Source organism: Opisthocomus hoazin, chromosome 1 (genome assembly GCF_030867145.1).
Source record: "Opisthocomus hoazin isolate bOpiHoa1 chromosome 1, bOpiHoa1.hap1, whole genome shotgun sequence".
NCBI lineage: Eukaryota > Metazoa > Chordata > Aves > Opisthocomiformes > Opisthocomidae > Opisthocomus > Opisthocomus hoazin.
Genome location: NC_134414.1, coordinates 106,411,410 through 106,434,905, shown reverse-complemented (window position 1 = coordinate 106,434,905; position 23,496 = coordinate 106,411,410). Strand labels below are relative to the sequence as shown.

General features: G+C 38.9%; 2 protein-coding genes across 10 annotated transcripts in view; one reads left to right on the top strand and one right to left on the bottom strand.

Moving 5' to 3' along the window:
• Nucleotides 1-2,983: 2,983 nt before the first annotated feature.
• On the bottom strand, nt 2,984-17,103 carry PIGP (phosphatidylinositol glycan anchor biosynthesis class P). Of its 3 annotated transcripts, none has more exons than XM_075432142.1 (5): nt 16,478-16,941; nt 15,211-15,283; nt 14,568-14,686; nt 13,409-13,488; nt 2,984-3,251 (listed from the first exon to the last, which is right to left on the bottom strand). In XM_075432142.1, the coding sequence occupies exons 1-5, from the start codon at nt 16,557-16,559 to the stop codon at nt 3,219-3,221; spliced, it is 387 nt and encodes a 128-aa protein (XP_075288257.1). In that variant the 5' UTR covers nt 16,560-16,941; the 3' UTR covers nt 2,984-3,218. The 3 variants fall into 3 exon arrangements, with proteins under 3 accessions (XP_075288257.1, XP_075288242.1, XP_075288249.1); XM_075432127.1 differs by lacking the exon at nt 2,984-3,251 and adding an exon at nt 17,018-17,103 and having other exon boundaries at nt 12,861-13,488; nt 16,478-16,578; XM_075432134.1 differs by lacking the exon at nt 2,984-3,251 and having other exon boundaries at nt 12,861-13,488; nt 16,478-16,578; nt 16,812-16,938.
• Nucleotides 17,098-23,496, top strand: part of TTC3 (tetratricopeptide repeat domain 3) — a 73,712-nt gene continuing 67,313 nt past the window's right edge. The window contains exons 1-5 of one of the 7 annotated variants that reach the window (XM_075432078.1): nt 17,098-17,178; nt 17,986-18,071; nt 21,089-21,134; nt 22,312-22,444; nt 22,868-22,955. In XM_075432078.1, the coding sequence (XP_075288193.1) occupies nt 17,997-18,071; nt 21,089-21,134; nt 22,312-22,444; nt 22,868-22,955 (342 nt within the window). In that variant the 5' untranslated portion in view covers nt 17,098-17,178; nt 17,986-17,996. Of the gene's footprint in view, nt 17,190-17,252; nt 17,278-17,315; nt 17,419-17,473; nt 17,784-17,811; nt 17,894-17,985; nt 18,072-21,088; nt 21,135-22,311; nt 22,445-22,867; nt 22,956-23,496 lie in introns of those variants that run through there. The other 6 variants (XM_075432094.1, XM_075432068.1, XM_075432061.1 and 3 more) reach the window with 6 other exon arrangements.

Below are 23,496 nucleotides of genomic sequence, written 5' to 3'. Positions count from 1 at the left end.
TGTGGCTGCCCCCTCCCTGGCAGTGTTCAAGGCCAGGCTGGATGGGGCTCTGAGCAACCTGGTCTGGTGGAAGATGTCCCTGCTCATGGTAGGGGGGTTGGAACCAGATGACCTTTAAGGTCCCTTCCTACCCTTACCATTCTATGATTCATTCTAAAGCACTAAAAAATAAAAGTACTGGTAAAAAAATTTAAACAAATAATTTTACGTCTATTGCCAAGGATGTGTGTTACATTACAGCCTATAGTTATGTATACATAATATACTTCTTATATAAAAAGTAACACTTTTCCTAGTACCTAAATTCACATACGTCATTACTTATGCCCAAAGAAAAGCCATTAAAAGTAATATAAATGAATGAGTTAGATTTTGCAATTAACTGGCTTTTATCAGAATTGCTTTTCAGAAATGCTGTATTATAGTCTGAAAAGAAAAAGCGTATAATGGATATTTAATCAATATGTATTATTACACATGTAATTATTAAAAAATAATATGTAATCCAAAGAGATGACAGTAGAAAATACAGGTCAACAAAGATAAAAAAGACTATTTTAATCTTATTGTATGCAAATATGAAAGGAGAAACATAATATGGTATTTAGCATAGGTATTATGATCACATCTACAATATTCAGCCAGATCAGAAGTCCATTTTACTAGGTACTGTGGAAACAAAGTGAATGAGTCACCTGATTGAACACAAAAAAAACTTAACAAAACCCTAACAGCCTAAAGACAAATCATTTCGCCTACAAGACAAACAGGTGAATATGAGAGAAACAGGCCATCATAAAAAGTACAGGAGAATTCTACATGACCCCTTGCTCAGTCTGTAGCCCAAGGGCTTTTTGGGGCCCACCAAAACACCCATGCTGAAGCCTATTTCGTCAGAAGGATGGATGAATTGCTCTGACAGTGGCAAAAGTCATCTTCGTCTGTTTGGAGCAGAGCGGACAGTTGCTAGATTCTGTTCACTAGAAGTTCCAGAATAGCAAAGCTAAATCTTCCTATTTTATGCAACACCAAGTTTACAGAAGAAGGAGGGAAAAAAAGAAGTCTTCTTGTTTTAAGATATGGAAGAGAATCTGTGCCTACAAGATTAAGTGGTTCAGCTCAGTGACTTTGGGAGATGCTTTCAAGTTTACATTCCAGGTTTATAATCCTAACAGCATTTAGTAAGGTTAACTTTTGCTAACTATTGTTTTTTTATTGTAACTTTAATTTGAATGAATTTATTTTGTGCTAGATTTGATTTTTATATTTAAAATGTTTTTGCTACTTACTCTGTTGTATCAAAAAAGCTTGCTTTTTTTAATCACTGTTTACATAGAAATATGAGATGCGAGTTGTCTCTTGGTATTACTGTTTGGACTCTTAGTGTGCTTGTGTGATCTTTGATTACAGTCTAGCCTGCCGACTTGCACATTCCAACTCCAAACTACTGGTTAGTGTAGTCAAAGAGGTATTTTATAAAACCCTAACCTCCCAATCCTTCAAACTGATCAAAAATCCTTTTTTCTTCCAATCACTGAACTTCCATTTGGCGGTGTTATTAGCTCGCCAGTCTCTCTACAGATATTCCATACAAACTTAAGCAAAATGTACAATGCTTCATGGATTTATGGCTCATAAAGCATACAAGTTCAAATGCTTTGTTAAACGTGCAACTATGGGCAGACTGTGGGCACATGTATTCTCTGAAGTATGCTTACTCAGAGTAAAACAACAGGCAGCACAGCAAACAAAGCAACATTATTGTAGAATTTTACAGTTACTTGTAGAAGAAAAAAGCGAAATCTTCATTTTTAGCCTATTCTAAATAATAAATATGTCTCTTCACAGTCAGAACTGGATGGTCAACTAATAAATTTTAGATCAAAAGGAGCCCTGGGGTTTCAACATCCAGTGAGGTGAGTTAAATCCTATCACTTCATACAGGAAAAGTGACACCGTCCAAGACAAGACATATTTATTCTCGGGAGAAGTATCACTTTGTCTCTGGAGTATCTCTTTTTATTAATGCAGTTTAACTACACACCAGACTCCATGGATTTTTATCCCTCCACGAGGAAAGATGCCCAGGCTGAACAGAACCTGAAATAATACGCTAATAACATAAATAAGAAAAAAAGTAATCTTAAAAGAAACAAGTTCTTCTGCCTCATCTAATTTATACATTTATTAGTACGATAACAAGCCCACAAAGCTCAAATAATTAACGTGAACAGCTGCTAATGGAATATGTCTTGTTACAGATCTGTGTCAAGCTTACTTAAATTTGCTCTCGAACAAAAGTTGAACTCCACATAAAGCTTTTCCTATGCCTGGGGGATTTATAAGGGTTTTCATCAACATTTGGATTCTTTAAGGCTTAATGATGTAGAAACTCCTGATCTAGACTTGCGTTTAGAGCAGCACTTCTCTACAAGCACTTGTTTTTATAAAAGTTGTAGAAGCATAAATTCCATGTGACCTTTATCGCTGTCAAATTTAACTGAAAACTGGCCAAAGTGGAACTAAGAGGAAGAGATGCACATACACATGCACACAAAAACACACACATATGTACAAAGACCACATAAGTTTTGCTTTACTGGCAAAGCTGATAAAAAACCTGAAATGTAAATTAAGTCAATAGAAAACAATATGAATTTTGAAATAATTCTCTCTCAGTGTACACCACCTCCTGCACCTGGGAGACACAAAACCCACTCAGATCAACCTCTGTGCAACAGACAACCCACCCCCATCTTAATGTGGTGTCTTAATCTGAATTACAGAATCCCAGAACATTCCTCAGACTTCCCCCAGTCACACAGGACACTTCCGTTCTGAACTGTGCTGAAAACCAAACCAAAACAAAAACATCTCAGGCACGCATCATTGCCCTAACAACACTTTATCAGGGTGGGACCTTAGATAAATCCAATACACAATATGCCCAAAGCAACTGAGGTAACTTAAAATCAACAATAACTTCTAGTTAACAACTTTTATTTTAAAAGACAAGGAACCCTAGTATTTTTCTCTCTCCTAAGAAAGGTAAAAATAGGTTTTAATACTTAAGCTAGGTTAGCTAGGGAAGTGTCGCATATTTTTACTTTTTCCTCTCAAAATTTGTTTTCTTATTAGACTTTACTTGCCCAAGTCCAAATCCCAAAAGTTTCTTCATAACATTGGAGAGAAGGTTCTGGCGAGTTTTCCAGTACAAGCTACAATTCACTTCTACAATGATGATGCCGACTCTGAGGAAGATGAAGAAGAAATCAGTTCAGCCTAATAACGAACAGTGGTCAGCCTTCACAAACACAAAACAAAAATTAAAAAATCAAGAGATAATAAAACCTGTCAGAAACATGTGGGCAAACATCTGACTGAACAAAGAAATACATCAAAGCTCAAAAGAAAAGTATTTGTAACTACCCTACCAAGAAGAGTGAGTCAATGCAACTGGAAACCAAGAGGAAATCCTTCTGTGTTTTGAGAGACTTTTAAATAAAACCCTGAAGCTGAACAAAAGATTATAAGGTTTAAATCAATTTGGTTTAAGTAACATGGATTAAGAACATTGTACTTACTCACTATTTTATTTTTCACATTAAAGTTCTGATAAAATGAAAATAGGATTGATTATGAGACAAAGTAATATAACGTACAGCCCCAAAATAACCTGAAGGCTTTGAAACACAATGTCTGAACTTAAGCAAGAAAATGTTTAAAATGCAAAGAATATTGCTTATTAGCTCCATGGGGCATGTTTATTCTGATATAAATGCTGTATGCCAAATTGACCTAATCCATTTCCAGTATAACCCCCTGTCAAGACAAGTTCTAAATGACAGTCGTGATATTTTCTGGGATCCTGTCATTCTATTATTATCAGATTTGCCCTTTGTAATCAGGAAAGTGCCTTTTTGTCAGGAAATGTCAGCCTTGATTAAAAACTATGACATAATTTAATGACACATTAAAACACGCATTATGTGCTACCTTCTTGTCTTCACCACAATATTCAAGTCTTATTTCTGTAGCTTAGTGTGCTTGAATCTATGATTTTAATACAACCAACCTACTGTTGATTCCCATCTAGTGGGGTTTGGATGTGTATGTTATTACCTTGGTATTTCTTTTAAACTGATGTTCAGGAAGACTTAAGTTACTAATTTTCATAAGCATCTTTATGTTATGTACAATGTAGACACATTTATTCCAACAGTGTTATTCCGCTAGCAAAACCTGCTTTTTCAGTACAATTTATTTCATTCAGAGAATTGGTATAATCTGTTCTGGTTAACCTTTTGTTTGCATAAATTGTATATGCTCAGAGAGTTTGCCAGTACTTGTCTTGCTATGCCAGCATTTTTTAGTTAGCTCAAGGATTAGCTATTTGGCCCCATTTTGCTTCAGAATGATTATGTTTCAGGTATTTTATCTATAACCAAAACTGCCATAGTTTCCCCAGAGACAAGCCAAAGGCAGAATCCAAGATTCCTGGCCTTTTCTACGCTGCTGTTGGTGGTATAGATAAGGTCAGACAGTTGTGAGAGCCATTTTAAAGTGTGTGTCAGGTCTCCCTTTTAGTACAATGTACTGTCAAACAAAGTGATCGTGTTATAAATTGCAAGTCTAGTGAATTAGGATTCCAAATGAATGAACATATTAGAATGGAGGATATTTTTTAAATCTCCATTTACAAACTAAAAAGTGGATCTATTAATTAAATTTACACAAGGAGACAGCATCCTACAACATACAGAATCACAAGAACTAGTTAAATTGTAAACCCTGACGTGACACATGAAAATTCAGCTTTTATATTTCACACATTCATCATCTCCACATCTTCACTTCCCAACATATGGAACTAAAATACAGACATTTTAAAGGTCTTTCACTTCTCTCATAAGACATCCTAAAATTATTTATACTACAACTTCAACATTATTCAATCTGTAGCACAAATAAACAGAAAAGCATCCAAGATCACTTAACAGATCAGCAATGACATTATCTCCTACAATGGTCAAATTACTGTACATTAAGCCTTAACTTCTTCCTTGCAAGAAGCTCTAGTCTCCATTAAAACTGAGTTAATTCCCGACATTTGGAGTTCTGCCCTCACCTCGAGTCCTGAGCAGGGATTTTCTCACCTTTTAAGATACCTCTGTGTGCATTCATGCTGCCATTTTAACCTGTGGTAGGACACAAACCAGCCTGGTTACTGCCGAATTGCTCAGGCCTGCATTGAGGATTACCAGAATCTGGAGGGATGTGTTGAGGGAACCACCTCCATCGCCTGTGAGAACGGTGGATACCACACAATCCCCGCACAGCGCCGTGCTCCCTAACACACACACTACACTGAAGAGCCATTTGCCTTACACAGATGCTGTCACTATTTAAGGATCATCCATGATGTAAAAGGAACATCCTGTAGATCCTTCCTTGCTAATCCTTACCTTTCTGCTGAGACCATGCTGCCTGCTGCTTCCTCCTTTACCGCTTCTCTGCCCGCCCTGCAGACACCCAGCAGTGGGCTGCCGTTACTCTGCAGAAAAGCATCAGATGAGACCAATGCATGCTTGCAGACACAGGTGCCCAGCAAGACCTGGTGTTACTGTTGTTGCAGGACAGCAACGAGGAATTGCTATCTGCAGGACCACATGACTTAAATGGAGGCCAGCTTCAGTTGCAACTGAGACTGATGCTCCTGCATGAAGGAGAGGTTTTGAGCTGGAGGGATTAGCACCAACAGGTGGGACCATGTGTTGATGCTGAGGATTGGTTATTAATGCCAGACAGAAATCTTCCAAAGTTCTATCTGAAAACACAGAAACTGCAGCTTGGATGACCAGAAGTTGCCGTGTTTTCAGAAAGACGGAGCTTTTGAAGATCTGTGTCTGGAGTTGATAACCAGTCTTCAGCATCAACACATCATTTTCCAGGTGCTCATTCCACTTGTGTGGAGCATTGTTACCCTGTCCTGTACTCTCAATAGCTAGTAGTTAAGCAGTCTGAAGTGGCAAGTGGCTCACTAAGATCTGTGAAAGAGCCTCCTGCACAAGCACCAACAGCATGCCAGAACACCGCCAGGTTCTAAGTCGATTTTTGGTTGGCAAAATCAACTGAGTATTTTGTGGAATGGAAAGCGCTGGTTTCAGTGTACTAACTGTTTTTCAAAAGTGACGGTAAAGAACCTTTGGTCAGTAGAAGCAGCTTCTGATGAGGTAACTAGTACAACAAACAATACAAGAGAACAGATACAGTGTAGACTGTGGCCAAACATACTAACAGAACTACCACATCGATACTGGATGGGGTATCACCTGCTCTACGTGAACCTGCTTTGACAGGGGATTGGACTAGATGATCCACAGAAGTCCCTTCCAACCCTGATCATTTTGTGATTCCATGATCTTATTCCAAGTTTCCTGTCCAGGCATAATCTGAACATTTGGAACTTGTCCAGAGTTCCCAGACCTACAGCAAACCAAGTAGGACAGCAGGTCCATTAAAAATATTCCTAGGCTGAAAAGAGGAGCAGTTTTAGACAAATGCTGGAGGTTTGGAGATCCCAGACAAGTGGCACTAAATAAAGGCAGATTGACTACCCAGAATGCGAGCCTTAAGTCTGCTGTATCCTAGAAAGTGATATCCACACTTGACGTGAATGCACTAAACAGAGGCGGGGGGGAAGGATGATGAAGTATATAGATTAAACAACAAAACAGATCAGAACTTTTCAGTTTGGAAGACATGGTTGAGTACATAAATGTAGTATAACATATTGAGTGGCTTGGAGATGATGGAGAATGATTGGACATCAAATGAAAATAGTGGGCCATGACTTTAAAACAAAACGAAGCACTTAACCCAACTTGTGATTATGCTGTGATGTCATTAAAACTAAGAGTTTACCTACTTACAAAAAGTAAATAAAAGATTTTAATAAGAAAAATACAAAGATACGACATCTGGCTTCGATGTTTCACATTGTTGCGGGCTGGGAAAGCATTCTGGGGAAACACGACTAGCTTCTTGCCCTAATCTTTGCTCTTAGTATTATAGCAGGCACTATTAGCCAGTGTTGGAGGCAGGATATTAGCTATGCTTATCTTTGGTCTCCACAAAACAGCCATTTTAATGCCTGTAAATGGGCTACATCTGGGATGCATCAGAGGTAGATTTAATGACATAAGCAAGTCCTGTTACAAATCTACACCTCTGAAACAGAAAAAAAAATCTTAAGTGTGTTCTTTCAGACAGTAGAACAGACACTGTTACTAGAAAAATACAATTGGATAATTAACAACAGTCTTACCAAAGGCTGTTAGAAATAGCAAAACAAATCACCTTGCGCACCTGCTGAGGACTGACAACATGGCATTGGCATAAACTGATTGCATTTCTCAGTCTCTGCTATACATTCCTTTTCTTTTCCCCTGTATTATAAAATTCCATTTTCAAATTAAGGTAATATTACTGTAGTATTTAACAGATTGGTCACATTTAACTATGGTCATTAGAGGAAGACAAAACTGTGTTACCCTTTTCCCATCAAGCCAGCACTTTTTTTTGTCGAATAGCCAACTGACTTTTCATGTTCCAATGTCAATATACTCTTATTTGCACACTTAAATAAAATATCATTGCGATCCCTTACCAGTTTGTTAATAATTAAGAGAAGACAAAAAGTGAACTAACATAGCATCTCTGTTATTCAACTAGCAGTTAATTTTCAGTTTTCATTTCTGGTTTGTTACTTCATCTGCAATTTGACCTTGCTAAGTTTTCAGTGACCTTAGAATCATCCATCATTTGCAGGAAAAAGATAACCAAACATCCCCAAATAATGAGTTTATCGTGAGCTTACTACTTCAAAGACAAGACTAGAAACACAGCATTTTACAGATTAAAGTGTTGACTGAGGATATCTGTTCCACAGAAGTTCCCTTCGTAGTTCAACAGCTGTAACATTTCCAGCAAATGCTACCTTTTGATTTCCATTGTCTAAAATTATGATAGTAAAAGACAAGTTAATGTTCCACTGGTACGTGAATGCTGGAGAGGTATCTAGACAAGGTCTACAATTTTATATTTCTACTGTATATATTCACATGAAAAATCAAAATTAAAGCATATTCATAAAACAGTCTTGAATTCTTCTTCTAAGCTCTTTTAAGACAAGCTCCTGAAGGATACATATAGCCAAAGGAAGCATATCCTTGCTTGACATTAAAGTTTGCTGAGTGCTCCTTCTAAATACGATGCAGTACTAATTTGGCTTAAGAGAAAAAGAACTATCACAGAACTATTTTTTTTCTAAGCTACATTTATACTGAGAGAAGAACAGCAGTAGCAGGACTAAATTGCCACAGCTCAGAAAACGCAGTCTTCACAATAGTGGTTTTATGAGCTCTAGAGACAAAATCCATCAAATTCACTGAAACATCTACCATTTAATTATACCCCACATAATCATGATTTCCAGACTGTGCTAATCTGTCAGCTGCTTTTAGCAGATGGCTGAGAATTAAGTTGATACACAAACTGCACAGCATACCAACAAAATTTACTTTGGTTGGCAATCTCTCTGTAAGGAAACTGGCAGAACAAGACTAAATGCTTCCAAAGCTTTCTCCTCAGAATACGGTTCAATTCATGAATAGAGGGACAGATACAAAAACCCCCATTCATCTCAGTTGTTTCAGAGCTGACTGGAAATCTAACAGTACAGCAGCAAGCATTAAACATTTTAGCCACTCAGACTCCAGTGCCTGTGGAAAAGGTGCATTACAGAACAAAATATATTTACACAAAATCATTTATTAAGTATTCTGTTGTAAGTCATAAATACTTTATCATTTACACTAACAAATGAAACTGAAGTCCATAGAAACTGCCTGCTAAAGAAATCATGCATTCAAAAAGTCTTTTGCAAAAGAGCTTTAGAGATGAGATTCTCATTGTACCTGTAGGTGGGAGCTTCGGCATGAATGCGAATTAAGTATTAGAGAAACACTGTATTAGGGCAAAGATCTAATAGCTTCATATCACTCTTCTAAAACTGATTTGCCAAGACATTGATTTGTTACACCCTTCTGGGACAGAAAGCTGGAGCAGGGGAGAAGACAGAGAAGGCTCAAAGACTATTTAGATTATCTCACCATTAACTCCATTCTCACACCGAAGTTTTGTCAGAGATGGAAAGGTCACTGTTTCTGCAGTTACGATCGCTTCTCTTCATTAAGCTATCTTTTTGGCCTAACTTTGCCTGATCTAACTTACAGCAACTTGAGGCTCACTAAAAAGAACGACAAAACCTGTTAGTATTACTTTACCACCACCATCTTTCCTTGGATACACTTTACTTGCCCTTGGTGGCAGAGCTTAATTTTTAATGTTTATAGACCATCTAGCACAGCGATGTACCAATGAATGACGAGTCCCAGAAACAGATCTGTACTATGGAACTAAAACACACATGCATTTTCCCTGCTACTACTCAGAAAAGCTTCAGGCATACTACCTGCATTGCAGGCAGCAGGAACCCTCCCAATTTGGGTCGATTTTTAACTTTACAGAAACGTTGCCTGCAGCAACAGTATAAACATTTAATATTACAGCTTTCTGATTTATATGGACGGTCTTTGATTGTACTTGCTGATACCTGAACTTATACCTAAAAAAAATCTAGAGTAATATAATTTGTTACTCACATTTTAGCCCATTCTCCAGCCTCAATCACAATCATTATTTTAAAGACCATCAAATCAAGTTGATAGCATTCCATAGTATGCTCACAATATTTTTAAGATGGCCAGTACACTTCAGAATGCTTTAGGCAATAGCAAAGGTATACCTGCATATCTCAAGGAGAAAGGCAACTCCGTTTTACTACTGCTGATACAAGTTCTTTCACTCAGCATTGCCTCCTGCAAGGACATTGCTTTCATGCCTACAAACTGAAACAACATTGGAGATGCTGTGTTTCTTTTTCTTTCCTTTTCTTATTCCGGTCATCCTATCTGTCGGAACAGTAAACAAACACACAAAATTGTGCCAACTTTTCACTCATACGTGCTTTCATATTTTACTTCACGTTTCATACCTTTGAACTTCACAACGGAGCACTGACCTCTTTTACTACAGCTCCCTGCTGATCTCAATTAAAGTGGCAAAATACTTCTATTAACGCTTACAATAAAAATGAAATTATGTGGATGCACAAAGAATTTAGCTCTTCTGCTACTTCATAGGCATACTCTGTAAGTGCACCGAAGCCTCCAAGCTTATGGCATTCAATACAGTGCAACACAGAAGACCGAAATCCAAGGTAGCTTCCCTTTTTAAACCATTTGTATGACTCTATCCCCAAAGTTTCTCTTTCAGTACTTTTCAACTTCAACATCATAAACACATCACCTGTGTTGTTACTATCCTCCCCTTTACAGCTAAGATGGAAAGGAGAGAGACATACTCTACCATCCTGACACAAATTTGTTGGCCACAGCTCTATTATTTCCTTTGGCATACAACCTTCTAATTTGAAACTGTGCACATTTGTTATTTTTTTATGACACGTTCACATATGCATTCATCCAAATACCATTTGGGGGGGACCTGTATCACCAGATTACGTTTATAGCAAGATGTGTAAAATGTCACCAGTCTCCAATATGATAAAAACTGAGGAAGAATCCTAGAAGGTGCATTAAAAAGCATGGCTGAAGTTTCATCACTTGGTTTATTTCAGACCAACTGCATTGTCCCTGCTAACTCTACTGCTTACTACTGGTTGTGCTATAACAATACACTATCCATAAGTCAAGGGTGAAAATGGGGCCAAATTTTGGCTTTTGCCTTTATTTATTTAGTTTTTCATCATTCTCCGAGAAGAAAGGATACCTGATACCCAGGCTTTGAACGGGGAATGTTTTGTAAAGAAAGGCAGTACTAGCAACACAGTTCAATCATTTCAGCTTTGTTTCTGTTAATATCTAAGGCAAAATCTGTACAAATCACACTACATAACTATAAATATACAGCATGCTTACAGCGATAAAGGCAGAATCTCTCTTCTCTTTGCCGGCAGAGTTGCGTATCTTTTCCTTAATCACAGTCATAGGCAAGACCGTGAAATGATGGATCTCAGAAGCCTGCAATTCCCTACAATATATTTATTAGCCCACATACGTTGTGTTACCTGGTTTTATTTTGATCACAGAGGCAATTTCTGAAGTGTCAAACGTTACGCCTAAGTTGAAGAAAAGGTCACTACAGTGTCTTTGAAGCACCGCTACACAGCAGTGACAGAAAAGCAAAGACTGAGTTTCATGCCTGCAAGTTTTACTTAAACAAATGGCCCCGGTCTGCCTGCTCACTTAGGTGCCTCTGTTAGTTTTCCCATAATTGTGAGGTCCGCAGTTAAATGAAATGGCAGATTCATCACTGATACAATCTTTGTCCAAGGTTTACAGTCATTTAATTTGTTTGCTTTCAGGGCTCGAGGCCATTTTCCAGTAGCTTTTCTTTATCCTGAAGGGATTTGGGTATCCTTAACAGGAGACTAAATTAATCCTTACATCAAATGATAGCAGAAATGTGGCCTTCACTCACTGTCAGTTTAGAATTAAAAACGAAATTGCTTTCTCAGAAAACAAAAGGAAAACAGAACACAGGCAGAAATTACACAGAAAAGATTACAGTCAATACTTCTGTGTCTACAAAGTGCTTAGAGAATTGACAAAAGAGTAAATACATCTTCATGTCTGTTGATCATAAAATCTTGAAATCACCCTATGTATGGGTGTTTGAACACATAAAATTAATAGAAAGGCAAAATCACAACGGGACAGAAATAACTGGGGGCAAACTAAAAAAACAAAACTTCACAAAGAAGTCTACAACTATCAAACAAACAAACATTGTACTAACTTACAGTCATTAGGCTGAAGTACAAATACTCATTCTTATGAAATGCCCCTAAACAACAACACACCTAACATCTACTATTTCGGAGTGAAACCTTGAAAGGCATTTTTTTTGTTCATTAAGAAGGTATTTTGCTCCTACCCATAATACTGAGCATATTTTTTTTCCTTCAAATACAGGTGGAAAAAATAGCAAACTGCTGGAGTCTAGAGGATCAGGAAACTACAAATTTCATACTCATACCACATTTATTATTACCAGGTCTTAAGACTTCCCACAGCAACTGATGGCTCTTTTGACCAATTTCTGAAGAACTGGTATAAGATTCTTCACACGAATTTCCACAAATTTCTTATTATCTTTTAACAAAATAGTGATATTTTTAACTAAATACTCTGCTGGTCAGAAGTTGGCTTATAGACCTAAAAGCAATAATGAGGCTCTATTCACTGGTCTGTATAACCCAACTAAGTAACTTGGACTACTGAAGATCATGGGATTTGTGACTCTTGGAAGAAAGGAAATTGCGTCCCTGCTCAACAATGCATACATGAAAGAAAATTCACTGTTTAAGAGACATCTGAGCCATCATCATAACAAGTTACCATGCTTTGTGCTATAACCTAAACTATAATAACATGGACCTCTGGGTTCCTCTATTTCCAGAAATTTCCTTGAACTTAGTTTTCAGTGTACTTAAGAATGGTTAAAAAACTTGCAATTTCAAAACTTGTTTCAGAAAATCTTCACAACCCAACTTCCTTATTTCTTGTTACTTTGACACACCCATCAATTTGGGGAAAAAAAAAATCAACATAGTTTGCTGAGTAAAGAATTGTGTAAAGAAAAATGGACCACTGTGCACCCTTACCCAGGACAAATATTACAGAACTACAGAAAAATTGCTAACTTTAAACAAGTAAAAATTAGCCACATTTTATTAATATTTACAAATGAAAACTGTATATTTACAATGTAAACACTTCAAATTAATTTAACTATTTAAAAAACAGCCCCAAGCCTTTGACTAGCAGAATACATTTTCTCTCCCTGAGTTCAATGGGAAACAGAATTAAGCTACATTGAAATGTGATTTCTTTCGCTCTTGAAAGAGATTTCTGCTTGTAATTTCCACAACCAACAGAACGCCATTTTAAGCTCACAAGAACAGTTAGATAAATTAATGTGGCATTAATTCTTATACCAATGCAGGTTATTAAGGTACACATGCATAATAATAAAATCAAGCCATCTCAATGAAATGTGTTTACATAAATTTAGTCAGAAATTCAGAAAAGAGAAAAAAAAAAGCTGTACTCTACTAGCAGAAAGAGGCTTTTGTTTAGCTTGGGGAGGTTTTGATTTTCCTTATGTAACGCTTCTGTTAATCCTTTATTCAAACAGATCTTAATAACAACTATCTGCTATTGCAGACTCTTTTTTCAGGAAGGAAAAACATTCTGTTTACTTCACTGATGGGAATATCCCTCAACGCTGGAATTGCTTCTTCTTGAAATTTCTTCTGTCGCTGCTTTTGTGCATAGTTATCTACAGGAGACAATGAGAATATTCCATGTATTAAAGATTTTTCTTTCAAGAAATGTTGTATGATGCAATAACGTATAAATTTAGCTACTATAAGTGATGCTGAAAACCCCATCTTGCTGAGGTATAACGAGATGGTCACCAGAAACGCTTTACGTCAACACACACTAGCAAAGCCCTTCAAAAAATCAATGCTACCCCCCTGGCAAAATCACTGTCTGGGACTTTGCTTGGTTGAAGATGCTGTACGACATTAAACCGTAACTACCCAAAGATAAAAAGAACAAACAGAAACCTCCACAGTTAATAGCTCAGTCTGGAGTCTGAACACTTTGTACTAGGATCTCCACTGAGAGATGCTGTCCACCCTCCCTTTATCTAGGCTGCTTGTTCCCATCACTATGCAGCACCCATTCCTATAACTTCAGCAGTCTTAGCAATAGTTAACTTTCTTGCCAAATATTACAGTCTGCATCTCTTCTAACAAAAATAGCCACCTGCAAATAGTGGTGGAATTCCTCATGTGGAGGAAGATGCAGCTGCCTGGAGAATACTGTGTATGCCTAGAACCGGTTTCCTTGGCAGGAGTAAGGCTGTGGAAACGTTGAGAGAAAACCTGAGTAACAGCTTTTTCAGACAGGGAATTACTAACATATCTGATCAGGTCTCAATACTGCAGCATTCTCCTTTGCAATACCTCGACTCTGCACGCCTTCCCACTTCCGCCACTACCAGATAGATACTCAGCCCTTCTTCCCATGACACTCTTCACTAGTTTGTAATGCAAGGTACAGGCCTGGAAGAGCTTTATATGCCTAACCTCTGTTCCTCAATGTTGTCTGTTTTACTAAAAAAGTACACTTTTCTAGCTGGAAATCACTGCCACAAAACAGCAAAGAGGAAAGATTCAGGCTCATGGCTATCTTTTCACTCTGGTGCTTCAGTACTTCCAGTAACTCCATTTCTAGATAAAAATATTAAAATGCTTAAAATTTGATTTATACTATATATGGCTACATATACATATTTACAGAAATTATCAGTTAAGTATCAAAATCTTAAAAAAAACCCAATAAATTTACCTGTAATGGTATATGTGGAGTTAAGTGGAGCTGTACTCATCATGTTAATACCAAAAAGTAATATATAACCAATTCCTATAGCAACTAGTAGGTACACTGGCAAAGCAACTGCCCAGTATCTGAGGAAAAAGATTTTAAAAATTACATATCATCATAACAAAAGCCTAATGATATAACTGTTTTAATGTAGTAGCTGTATCCAGCACGAACGTAGCCAGGAGGAAAAAAAACAGCACCTCTGAATACGGACCCTGGTCTCTCCCACAAGATTACTGACGGCAGAGTCACTGTAGCTAGTTTGGTATAAACCGTCAAACAGATTCCTCACAGAAGGTTTTAATTTTTTTAATTACAGTTTAAAGTTTACTTTATTTTCATCGACAAATTTCCTGGAAACAAAATGTCAAATTTACCATAAGACATTCAAATACTATTTCTTCCACTGCACAAAGAAAAATTTTCCTCATAGCTACTTAGCCACATAAAATAATACCTCACAAAGACTACAGTCCTTTATCATCAGGAAAAACTGGATTAAATATAAGACCATAATTTAAAAAAAAAGTTTTGTTATTTGAAAATAATTAAGGATGTCTGATACTCACACATAATCAGGCTGAAGAGTTTAACTGGTTGAACTTACTTTTGAGGCCAGTATGTTAGTCCCAATGAGAATAGCCAAGTCTCAGGAACATATGCCCAGATAAGATACAAAACTGCACAAAAGAATTAAAAAGTCATAATAATACAACTGACACAGTTTTAGACTTCATTCCTAAGTTTTAGAGCAATACTTCCCTACTGATACATACTGAGACAATAGTTTGCTTTTACACTATGTAAACCAAATTAGCTCTACTAAAACATTGTAGAATATGCCTCTCGGACACAAAACCTGCTCAACATGAGGGCACTGTGTTATAGCTGGTTATATGTTATCATTTTTCTATTTGCTTTAACGTTTAGTTTCTGATTTTGTCTGTAGACAGAAATTATTGCACGTTGAACTGCAGAACAAATAAACCCTCAGTAAAAGGATGCCAAATGCCACTGAATGCAGAAATACTAAAGGAGAACATGATCATGCAGTAGGTCATTTAAGTGAAAGAAAAGTTGGTAGAATTACAGTGCTTAGATGGAACTGTTCAGAAAAAGTTCTGATTCTTGTTAATCATTTTCATGTTATCAAAACTGAAAAATTTTGCTCCCTCACAAGAAATCCAAAGTAAGGTTTAACACAACTTTAAGGAAACAGGTTAGTAGCCAGTGACACAACTTATGGAAGTGCCGTGGCTTCCTTTCTGACACACAGAAACCATCTCACTTTCTTTTCTACTTACTTCCTAAGGGTGAGAAAGACTTACAGCAGCATCCTGGTTTATTATTTGACTACAGTATATTTGCAGCACCTTTTCTTGTGTTGAAAAAGTGTCCTCACCCTCTTAGGCCTTGCTCCTGTGTAGGCATGCAAGATATCCCCAATGAAATGCTAAAACACCTGTCACACCAGCAAAGAAATGTTGGTACGACCCTAGGCATTTTCTCTTGCTGTTGACTATTTTTTTTTTTTAATTTTTTTCAGTATTTGGGTGGGGAAAGATGTATTACTACTAACTGCTATGGTTACTGAATCGTGACAATGCGTGCAATTCAAATAAAGTTACTACAATGAGAATGCAGAGAATTTTAAAAACAATTTGACTCCGTAATACTGTTGAAATCTCCATAATAAGGTTAAAAGGCAGACAAAACACGAGGAAATCACAAGAGGCAAGGACATATCTTAGCCCTTCATCACGCACCCTTACAACAGGCTGTGTGACACAATTCTGACCCTTTCCAGGTGGCCTGGTGGGAATTACACTCGCAAGCAAAGCCACGCTTTTCGGTGAGGCCCCCAGCATACTTACTGAAGCCAAACCACGATCCTAGAAAAAGGGCGAATCCATATATCGCCCTTTCTGGCAACGGGGCTGGAGAGTTTTCAACCATACCGGCCTCTTCCCTTTAACTTCGGGGGAGGGGGGAGGTGGGTGGGTTAGGAAAATACGGTCAGAAGCCGCTGGGGGGGTTTCCCGACGTTTGCCCCTGGGAACAGCCCAGTGCGGGAAGCGAGCCCGCCCGCCCGCGCGCCACCCTCCCCTCAGCCGCCGGCGAGGGTGGGCGCGGGGCCCACGCAGCCGCACCCGCCAACCGCCTCACTCGCCCCTCAGACGGACACGCGGGAGCCGCGGTGCTACCGACCCCCTCCCTCCGTCCCCCGCCCGGGGAAGCCGCTCTGCCTCCTTCCTTTCGAGGCCACGGCCTGGCTAGTGGAGGAAACCACACCCACGGCCCCCTCCGCAGCAGCAGGAAGAGGAGGAGGAGGAGCAGCAGGAGAAGGAGCAGGAGGAGGAAGGCGGAGACGCCCAGCCACGCCCCTCCCCAGCCCCCGGTACCGCGCGTCACACCTCCCCGCCGGGCCGCATCCCGCACATGCGCCGCCAGACAACCCCGCCCGCCCCGGGCCTGGCCTCGGCCGCGGGCGCATGCGCAGAGCCTCGTGAGGCGGTGTCAGGGGGAGACCACCGGGCGCTTGCCGCGCGTTGGCTCGTTCCTTTGACGTCAGGCGGTAACGCGCCAGTAGGCGGGGGCGCTAGCGCGCGGCGGGAGGGGCTAGCCGGGGGGTGGTGGGGGACGCCGGAGCCCTGTGGAGCCGGAGGGGAGCGGGGTGAGCGCTGGTGAGGGAGGGGCGGAGGGGCGGGCGCTGGGCGCGCCCCGGGCGCGCCCCTCTGCTCCCCTGACCTCCCCTCCGCCGGCGGGGCTGGGTCCGGCGGGGTGGCGCCCGGACCGGTCCGGTCCCCCTGAGGCGGTGAGGACTGGGCAGGGCTGTGCCGGCGGGAAACGCCGGGTTCCGACACGTCGGTGGCGAGCCTCCGGGCTTCTGGGGTCTGGCGGCGGCCGAGGGGAGCCCGGCCGGGCCGGCCCCCGCCTCGCCTCTGGCGGAGCCGCCGGGCGGGAGAGGGACGCGCGGCCTGCGGTGCTGGTTCCGTCAGGCGGGGCCGCCCCGCGGGGCGGGCGGGGCTTTCCCCTCCGCTCTCCCGGGCGGTGGCAGTGACTCGGGAGATGCCGTCCCCGGCCCGGCTGGTGGCAGCTGCCCTTCGCGCCGCTGCCTGCCAGGCGTGAGGGAGCGCGCGGGACTGCTGGCGGCCATCAGGGGCATGGCAGGCTCTTAGAGTTAGTCGGCTTACCTGGCTTTAAACTGATGCTTTGGGTCACTTTTCTCAGCGTTAACCTCTGCTACGTGAAAATAAGAACGCACATCTTCCAGGAAACTCTTGCAAAACGTGATTCAAATGTTGTGATCGTTTTAAGTCCTGCAAAGCCGGTGTTGTTTGCCTCTTCCCTTCATTTATTTATCGTAATCCTTTTCTTTCAGGATCATGTACCATGGGTGAACCTATATCTGAATCCAAGTGTGCAGACTTGGCTTTTTATGCTGGTGATAAATCTTGCTGTGAATTGGTAAGTAGGTTTGAAACTAGACTAAAAATTTGCAAGGTGTTCCAGTGGGGTTTATATCCAGATCTGGTCTACACAGTAATTGCTAGTGTAGATTAATTCAAACGGGTGCAATGGTGTCTTATACCACTGTATGTTAGTCACTTGCGAAAGTACGAGATTGGGGTAGAGCATAGAGACTGTGTATCCTTTATCAGGCGAGCTGTACTGAATGAATATACACATGTGTAATACTAAACAGTGGTGCATAGGTCCTATTAGCAGAACTTGACCAACCTGTTGGCCGTGTATTCAGGCTATGCTTGGGATGATGCACCTCAGAGTGGCAGATTCAGTTCGTTTAACTGCAAAGCAATCGCAGCTTAGTTCATGGAAGCTCAAGTCTGCAAGTTATCTGTAAGAGTGTTCACCCATTCTTTGTTCTTGTCATCTCTTATATTTTTTTCTAGGTCTTTGTGCCCAGTCAGGCCTCTGTTTATTTAGTTGTTGCCTTTGTTGAATAATGTAGCACTCTTCTGTTTTAAGATTTTGAGGAATGCTTTCCTTGACTATTATTTTCCCCTTCTTGCTATGCTGAAGGAGTCTTAGAAAACACTGTGGTAGTTAATCTTTCTGCTGCTTGGAGAGTTCAGTAATGAGTTATTTATCTAAAGTGTTGTTGCTGCTGCTGCCAAATATAAAGGAGCTGGCCTACTATTCTTCCTATGCAGAACTAAAAAGTGCAGGTAAACTGAGTTTCTTACTTGTAAAGCTGTATCTTTACAAGGGACTGTTACCAGTATTGAGTCTCATTGGAAAATTGTTTATATCAATAAAGATATTTTTTTTTTTGTGTGTGTGTGCTGTGGACAAATAAAGTACTTAGGCAGTTACGTTCACGTAAGACAGTAGTGTGTGCTATATTATGGAAAGAAAGCCCTGGATTCTGTGCAGGCGCTAAATCTTGGTTTAGAGATTTGCTTCAGTGGGAATACTACCTTGGGCTTGATGTATTGGTGTGTGTGGGGGTGTCTCATGCGTGTGATTTGTTTTGGTTTAAAATATTGTGGCAAAATCCATGCCGTGGAGTGAAGGAGACGTTCTGTCATCTTTCAAGATTAACTGTTTTTGAAATAATAGTTAATTTTTTTTCTCTTTGTTATGGAGTGTCCTGGTCTGTTAAATATGTTGATGTTATAACTCATTGTTGAAACTAAGCTTTGATTTACATATAATGTTGTAAGAGTTTGGAAATGCTGCTTTGCGTGAAATCATGTGAGTGCTCATCAACACCTTAGGTCAAGTTAGTGTCGTCATTGCACAGCATGCTGGTATTTCCAGAAAGTCTGCCACTGCGAGAAGAAAGGCCTGTTAAAGAAACTTTATGAAAGATATGTTTGGTAATGAGTTTGTTTTTATACTTTTCTCCAGTCATATTCAGAAATAGCTTTACTTTTCCTTGAAAAGGTAACGCAGCAATACATAGACATGTTATGTAGTATTTATTAAATGATACATATGTAATGTTTGTTAAAATAATAGGCTTTGCAGGGATCTGTAAAACAGAACAAAGTAATTTATTCTTCAGCTTGAGAAGTTCATACGTTTTAAGCCCATTAAAGTGTTGATACAGCATGCTGCCATGAAGTAGTAAATCAAGCACTCATTCCACTTATTTTGAGAGAGTTATATTTATTTAAATATACATGCACTGCCTGTTGAAATTTAATTATTTTTTGAAAACCTATCTTGTCTTCTTAAACAGGTTACTTTAGGTATTCTTGAACATTATATTGCTGCCTAGTACCTGATTTTGAATTATTAATTTTAAGGATACTATTCTAGTGTGATTTAATATATTGTTTGAGCTATTAAAAGTTTTCCAATCCATTCATAACTATTAATCTATGGATGATTTTTTTAATGGATATGCAGGTAAACTTTTTTTTGCATAAGACAGCAACTAAACCTCTGTTTTAGGTAACTCTAGTAAACATGCTTTTCCCCCGTGTTTTTTTTTTTTTTTTTTTTTTTTTTTTGTTTGCTTTTTGGCTGTGTTTAATGTGAATTATAAAGACTGGATCCAGAGAGCTTTGTTGTTTGGTAGTGCAAAATATGGTAGACTTTAAGTTTCCTTGTTTTCCTCAGAAAACTGTTGGCAGAACTGCAGAAGCATGTGGGAGAATGGGGAATACCAACAGTATTTTATTCTTCATGAAATAGGGTGGGGGGAAAAAGCATGGGGAATTCACCTACCCCAGATTGGTTTTAGAAGATAATGAGATGCTGATGAGCATTGAATGAGCATTATTAACACTTTATAAAAAGCTTCTGTTCAGAATGAATAGGTACATGGAAATAATTTTCCTGTCTAGGTCCATGGTGTATGTATGAGTATTTTAGTTAATTACTGAATAATTATAGTCGATAATAGTTAACTAAATCATTTTAGTTAATTGTTAATTAATTTTGTTAATTAATGTGCCTGCATTAGTATTGTAGTTTGGATCAGGAGAACGCTTTTGAAACAAATATTGCAATTGTCCCTGTCGTTCATGCTTTGGCTTATGTTGTGAAGAGGTCTCAGTGTGCTAGTGGGCTTCACTGGGGATGAAACTAATCCAGAAGGTGCTTTTAAGAGTATAGCTAATGTGCAGCAACCATGAGTGGGTGCTCTGTCTATGGGACTAGATTTGAACCAATACAAACTGAAACCCCTTGAAGAGCATATAATGTGAAAGTAAGACTGCTGAGTGCTGAATACTTTGCTTTGTAGATTTGTTTCCTGTTTGATCATGCAGCTTGCTTAGGAAGACAGAACCACAGACCATCTTTTATACTGGTCTAACTATGTGCAATAATTGCCTTTTCCTGAGACAAGGAATTGGTGACAGAATGTAGAAATCGCTTCCATTCCTCCCTTCCCTGATGTGAACAATTTATATTGGTTTAAAATTTAGAAACAGTTTAGTAACTGTTGCTTTGGTTAGTGTAACACATTTGCAAGATGTGCAATGTTAAAAAAATATGTTTATTGTTAGGGTCACGGAGTGTTTGTACAGCAATCGCTGCATAAGCCTAAAACAGGTACGTAAACTAAACCAGTATTACATGACTTTCTAATGCACTTTTTGTGTGGTGCTTGGATCTTTTGATTGCTATTTCACTTTTTTCCTCATTTTATCTGAATAAGTAGGAATTTATTATTTCTGAGCAGATGCATTGATTGTATGTTCTTTTACGCTGGAATAATTCTCATCTTAATGTAACATGCGGAAGACTGCTATACATTTGTGAGAACAGTGTAAATAGTCAATAATATGTACATACATGCAATAATGTTTTGAGGATGGAGATTTAAGGCTTGTGTTCATTACCCGTGTTTTGATTGTAGCTGTATTTTAGTTGTGTATGTCTAAAGACACCTTCAAGTTGATCTTTGTAGGTAAAGTTTTACAGTTACAATATTTTCTGAAAAATTTTGTAATAATTTCAGAAAAGCCAGTGGCTGAACAGTATGTCAAGTTGTTCAAAACTGTATTCATTATACAAATGATAACCTGTAACATGTGGAAAACTCAGATGAACACAGCCAGCTGTGTAAAATGAATTTTTGCATATATTCAGACTCTCAAATTAAACTGCTTCTGCTCCAAGAGTACTTGATGCCACCTCCATAGTCTAATAAGGATCTTTACCTTTTAAAGATGGTCTCTGAGGGAAATGGATTGTATTTTTCAAAGAGCCGTGTACCACACACATAATGCCCTCTGGATAAAGAAGACGACTACTGCCGATCTTTTTGTACCATGTTGCCATGCGTCACACTACTCTGGGTTTATTTCAGTAAATAATTAAGCAGGTACAGTTAGACGCTCATGTTTTATCATGAAGATAGTATCCCTTATAGCCATTAAACAGCTCACAGCCCTTGTTAGGCTCTTCATTAGAAGCAGGCTGCATTTATTAATTTATAATGTATTATATCAATACAATTCAGAACACAAGCAATTCCTTGAGCAAGGAATGTAAAGCCTGCCAGCAGGTTCCTATTCTTACCTCTGTGTAAATTCCCTCTCCACCTTCAATTCATAAAAAAACCTCAAGTTGCCAGATGTATTTAGAGTGTTGAAGTTTTCTTGTTTCAGTTAGATTATACGTAGGAATACAGTATGGAAATAACTGATGTTTTTGAATATTTGTTTGGACCTCGATTACTTATAAGGCCTGAATTGTGTAGTCTAATTCCTAACTTCTCTTGAAGATGTTGATCCCTGTGAAGTGTGGTGCAGTCAGCCAGTTGACATATTAAGAGAGTATTGCAACGTTATTAAAATACGCATCTTTTGGCCTCTTCTCTTCAAAAGTGAAAGTAACTCTTTGGTAGCTGATTGGAGGTAAGTAGTCATGTTCTTGAAGTGATTTCATCAGCCTTTACATTTCTTCTTGTTACCTGTGAAAGATCACTGTATACTTTCAGTAGTGGTTAAACTGTCTGCAGGAGTGTTTTTACCAGTGGGCTAAGTTGGTTAAGGTCAGAAGGCATAGTTCTTGAAAGTACAGAAGAAAATATTAGGAATGTGTTTCTGAAGTTTGGAATCTAAGAGTGTATTTAAGTACTTAAATGGATGCCTTATATTTCAAAAGTACCAGATGCTTTTCAGCCTTTTTTTTTTTTTCCTCACCCCCCCCTCCTCTGAAGGGCTTGATTTGGGTTTGTAACCGTGCTGTTGTTTAGATCTAATTGCCATAAATATTAGTAATTAAGACCATATCACACAGTGTTATTTTTCTAAATAATAACTTGTTCTGTTTTTAAGCAGTTCACAGATTTTAGACCGGAATTGGAAGAGACTTTGTGATTTAGAGGTTTTGGAAGACCTTGTTGATTTAATAAAAAAAGTTGTTGTAAGTACTATATTTTAACTTTGTGTAAGTTTTCACATATAACAGGTCAATTCTGTACCTTATGCAGCTTGGGATTGTATTTTAAATTAGACATTTCCTTTGCTGCACTGAATAAATCATCTGATAGTTGAGCAGCTCTCTAGAAAGCGAGTGCGTCATAGGCTTTATTATAGTTGAAATAACTTACAAAGTATTTGCAGAGTCAGTAATACAGTTGACTGAAGCACTTGTAAATTGCTAAGAAAGAGTCAAATCAGAAAAATGTCACTGTTCCCTGTTGAACAAGTTAAATACTTTTCCTCATTCAACAAATTATATTTAAAATCTGCTGTTGTTGCTGACCTAAAACAGAAACATAACAGTGCGGAGGAGAGAATGATGTAAGAAATGTTCTCAGCAGCTGAGAGGAAGAGATTTTTTTTTTCTTAAATTTAGGTATGACGTTTTTAAAAAAAAAATTTTTGTTGAAATTCTGTGCTCAACCCCAGGCTATCCTTTTGCAGTCCAACTTACTGTTATATGACTTGCTATGATTAGGTAT

Excerpts from the sequence above, each read along its gene's own strand:
- PIGP (XM_075432127.1), bottom strand. The coding sequence starts at position 16,559 with ATGGTTGAAAACTCTCCAGCCCCGTTGCCAGAAAGGGCGATATATGGA. Across the intron at positions 15,284-16,477 it reads AGGATCGTGGTTTGGCTTCA|TTTTGTATCTTATCTGGGCA; the intron begins GTAAGTATGCTG and ends TCTTTTGTGCAG. Across the intron at positions 14,687-15,210 it reads CTAACATACTGGCCTCAAAA|ATACTGGGCAGTTGCTTTGC; the intron begins GTAAGTTCAACC and ends CTTTTTCCTCAG.